At 32.3% G+C, this 5,000-nt stretch overlaps 1 protein-coding gene across 1 annotated transcript in view; it reads right to left on the reverse strand.

Annotated features, from left to right (window-relative positions):
* Positions 1-1,882: 1,882 nt before the first annotated feature.
* LOC143032170 (uncharacterized) overlaps positions 1,883-5,000 on the reverse strand; it is an 84,334-nt gene continuing 81,216 nt past the window's right edge. The window contains exon 3 of the mRNA XM_076196637.1: positions 1,883-2,033. Within this exon, the coding sequence (XP_076052752.1) occupies positions 1,883-2,033 (151 nt within the window). The remainder of the gene's footprint in view (positions 2,034-5,000) is intronic.

A 5,000-nucleotide genomic window follows, 5' to 3' on the forward strand; every position in this document is an offset into this window, starting at 1 on the left:
ATTAATCAGCTTAAAATTGTTGCTTTTACTTAATGCATAAGTGTAATGACTTCATTTACAATACGTTAAACATAGTATCTTTCTCCCAGTATGAATAAATAATTTTTATTTTTATTTTGTCATAGCAATATAGACCAGTACCGATATGGTATTTTTTGCAATTATCTTAATTAAAATTTACATTTCATATTCATTTTCATCTATGTTTATGCTTATGATTTTTGTTTATAGTTCCCTTATATTTTTCTTTAATTTTTGATTGAGCATTGTTTTATATATAATTTTTTTGATCATTTATAAATGTCTACCTCTTTTTTTATTTATTCATTACTATAAAATATTTGCGTATTAATTAATTAATTTATTATTTATTTATTTATTTATTTATTTATTTATTTATTTATTCATTTATTTATTTATCTATTTATTTATTTATTTATTTATTTATTTATTTATTTATTCATTTATTTATTTATTTATTTATTTATTTATTTATTTATTTATTTATTTATTTATTTATTTATTTATTTATTTATTTATTTATTTATTTATTTATTTATTTATTTATTTATTTATTTATTTGTTTGTTTATTCATTTATTTATTTATTTATTTATTTATTTATTTATTTATTTATTTATTCATTTTTTTTATTTTTTATATATTTATTTATTTATTTATTTTTTTATTTTTTTTTTTTTTTTTTTATTTATTTATTTTTTTATTTATTTATTTATTTTTTATTTATTTATTTATTTATTTATTTATTTATTTATTTATTTATTTATTTATTTATTTATTTATTCATTTATTTATTTATTCATTTATTTATTTATTTGTTTATTTATTCTCTATTTGTTTATTTTCATTTGTTTGTTTATCTATTATTATGTTCATTTATCAATTTATCTATTTATGTATCTATTCATTTATCCATTCATTTGCTTATTTTTTCTATTTTATTTTTAGTAATACTATCCCACTATAAAAAGCATATACACATATATCACACTAATGTTCATAATGTTGTCTACTAGCATTACCATAATTATAAAGTCTGGTCAGAAGTTTGTAATGCTCCTGTAACTTACAATCTAACATCATCCGAATGAAAAATTATAAATCTCGTTTCTTGCCCGATGTTACCGACAGCAACTACTACTGTTATTACTACTGCTCCAAATAATACTGTTGATTAAAATAAATAATAATAATAAACATCATATTTGTAGAACTTTTATCTCATTAATGTATCATTATGCTGATCCCAGCGGAATTTTGTAATAAGAACCAAACCATGAAATGCCGTGAAAATCAAAGGAATTATCTACCCATTTTCTATACTCAATATCCTCTCTACTTACGTTCTTATCTTCTCATCTTCATTATAATCCGAGTCTATGTGAGCGACCGTAAATAAAGTAACTATAGTATGGTAGGTTAGTGGCATAGCTGAAAGGTTTGTTTGCCAAAAATTTATTTCTGTCCCAATACCAAAAACCTCCTGCGCTGACATCCCCCGAGCGTCGTTTGACATTTGCAACAAAATATTTGAAATGTTTCTCCTTATATAAGAATAGTGCTGGTTTGATGCATACACCATGGCACTATCATGACTACTATGATTTCCACTTATATAACTACTATTACTGCCACTAGTACAATGTCGACGACTACTATTATGATGATTTCTTTGACTATGAATGCTACCTATACTGCGACTATAAATACAACTATTAGCGCTACGACTATTATGACTAATGCTATAACTATTTCAACTACCACTACTTCGATTTCTATAACCAAGACTACGAATATTAATGCAGTGAATACTAATGTTACTAATGAATCTCCTATAACCATCGCCACTTATGCCAACAAAATTATAGTACTGGTATATCACTGACCTCTAGTATCTTAATTTTGAAACATCTACTCTTCAAATTAAAAGTAGATGCTACCTTGAAGTAGTTAAAGATTTGGTCTACGGCTTTTCTATGTCCCAGCAGTGAAGGAAATGCCGCTTGATTCTCTCTGTAAAGAATAAAAGGAATGCATGAGGCTTTTATCACATTTGATGTACATTTTATGATTATTAGATATTGGATTGACTATGAGAACCTTCGATTATAAGAGTTAAAAGTTTACCTTATATGGTAATGCAAGAAATAGTAAGATCAATATTGTCAAAGACACGACATTTTGTGTGTGTGTATATGGATGGATGGGGGTGAAGGGTGCTTTGGGGAAGAGGGGAATGTCTGTTGAGGAAGGACGGGAGAGGACAGAAGACAAAGGGTGAATGGAGAATGGTTGTATATGGATGATGTTGTGATGCATGAGGTGGAATGGGAGGGGGGAGGGGGGGAGGTAGTATGTTTGAGCAAAATTTGACGCAGCCCGAAGGGATTTTTCCCCGTCTTCTCCTGTTTTGCATGGGGGGTCGGAGAGGGGGGTCGCCGATTTAATGAAGCGACCTTGCTCTGGATGTGCTGTGTCTTGCGACACTGCTTCTGACCCAGGGCAGTGGACAAGGTGCAGGGATGACCCGTCATCCAGAAGGTACTAAGATAAGAGGGAAGAGGGAGGGTGGAGCGGTGTGGAGTGTATTCAGGGATGGAATGGGTGGGAATGATTTTATGCCTTTTCCTTTTTGGGTACCTCCCTTGTAAGGGGGAAAAAGCCTTGGTATATGTACAGTATGTATGTATGTATATGTGTATAACAAATGAAAATAACTTTAACCAAAGAGTCTCCTAATAACACAAGCCCGTAAATGATTGATAGAGTTTGTAACATGACATGCTTCTATGATACTATTGATTGTAGATTCTTTCTACGACCAATTACATATGTCGTAGAAAATATGATATATTTGGAGTCTGATATGCCAGACGAATGAATAAGTATATGTTACGTATAAGTTATTTCATATGTTTCATATATTCTCTATTGTAAGTACTTAAAAACACTCACATTTGCATACACATATATGACACGCACACACAAAAACACACTCATACACACACACATACACACACACACACACACACACACACACACACACACACACACACACACACACACACACACACACACACACACACACACACACACACACACACACACACACACACACACACACACACACACACACACACACACACACACACACACACACACACACACACACACACACACACACACATACACACACATACATACATACATATGCACACACACATTCACACATTTAACGGTATGACGGATCAGCAAGACATCAATTGTCTTTTTGACTGTGCGAGGACGCAGAATCCCCATTGGCCGCAACAACACAGAAATATCAAAATATCAACGGATGGGTGATGGGCTCCATTTATTTCTGTGCGAAGTGTAGCTATGAAACAAATTGAAAAGTTGATAACACATGTAAAGATGAAGTGACTGGAACAAATGGAGGATGGAAAGGAAGAGAAACAGGGAGGGTAGGGAAGGAAGGAGGAAGTCGTGGAGGAAAAGGTAGGAAGAGCAATTAGAAGCGGTTTGATAATTGATTAACTAAGAGGTGGGGAGTTAACGACGAGGGAAGGTTTGAAGGAAACAGGCTATTGGGTGAGTTGTGGGAAACATGAAGGGAAAGGGAGTTAGGGAATGTGAGGAAGATGATAAAGACGAGACGATAAAGAAGACTAAAAGGCTTAATCGTCGTGACAAGAAAAATAGTAGAAGACTAAAAGTAAAGAACTCGGAATAAAAACAAAAAAGAAGGGAAGAGGAGAGTAAGGAAGAACTGTGGACGAAAGTAGAACGGAAATGGATGAGGGAAGGCTTGAGTATCGGAAAGGGAATAGGATAAGAGACCATAAAAGGATTAAAGGAAAGAGAGTAAAAGAGAGTACAAGAGAGTGAGGCGCATGGGAGCGAGGGGAGGAGAAGGTAGAAGGCGAAAAGGACCGCACAGGAATTGTGGCTAAAGAGAAGGGAAAAGGTTGTGGGGTTATGTGTGGGTTGCTGGGGAAATGGAAGGGGGAATGGATATAGAGTTAACGAGAGTGGTAGGTACGGAGAGGGGAAAGCAGGGGTGAAATGTATAAATGATTTGGCCATATCTAAGGGCAAAGGGGGAAAGAGTTGTCAGCACGGGAGAAAAAAACGTACATGAAAGGTACAGGAGTTGTTGAAATAGAAAAGAGAAAAAAATAGGTAGAAATATATCAACATTGGTGGGATTGTCAAAAGGGGAGAGGATGGGACTAGGAATGGTGAATTGCATATGGGGGATAAGGGAGGAAGTAGGAGATAAAGAAAGCTTTTGTCAAAGACAATAAGAAATATCTCCATATATATGAGTAGATTCTTCGAACAAGCTTGGTAGAGAGTTATTTGAGCTGATAACCAATCTAATGTCATCGTATAAATTTTATTAGAATGTATAATCAGAATATAAAGTATAGAACCTAATTCTTTACGTATATGTCGTATTACCCTAAAGAGGATAAAATCACTGGATAAGCAGATGTAACAGAGATGAAATTTACTTTACTTCAATAAGATACTATAAAAAAGAACGGCAAAATGACTGAAAAATGCTCGATAAGCTTAAAAGATAACATCACATTTTATCCACAAATTGAGTAAAACTGACATGTTCAAACAAAACAAAAATATCTGAGAATAGTGAAGAGCAAGAAAACTATAGAAGAAAATGTTCATAGATAATTCGTTTAACCATAGGAGTTTGTAGCACTAAGAACTAAAACAAAGAAAAAATCTAAGATAGAAACGGTTTCATGTAGATAAAATAGTTTACTACTAACTTTTATGCTAAATTGGAAAATAATAGAGAATAAGAAAAATACACAAAAATAAATATACAATCATGTAAAAGAACAGGTGAACATATAGAAAAGTGTGTATAGTGAGACAGAAAGGAAGTAAGATAAAAAATGAAAATACATTAAGATAAAATAGAAACGGATGAAAAGTTTGAGAGAGAGAGAA

This window comes from Oratosquilla oratoria, chromosome 13 (genome assembly GCF_046742065.1).
Source record: "Oratosquilla oratoria isolate Oo_2021 chromosome 13, ASM4674206v1, whole genome shotgun sequence".
NCBI classification, from domain to species: Eukaryota; Metazoa; Arthropoda; class Malacostraca; order Stomatopoda; family Squillidae; genus Oratosquilla; species Oratosquilla oratoria.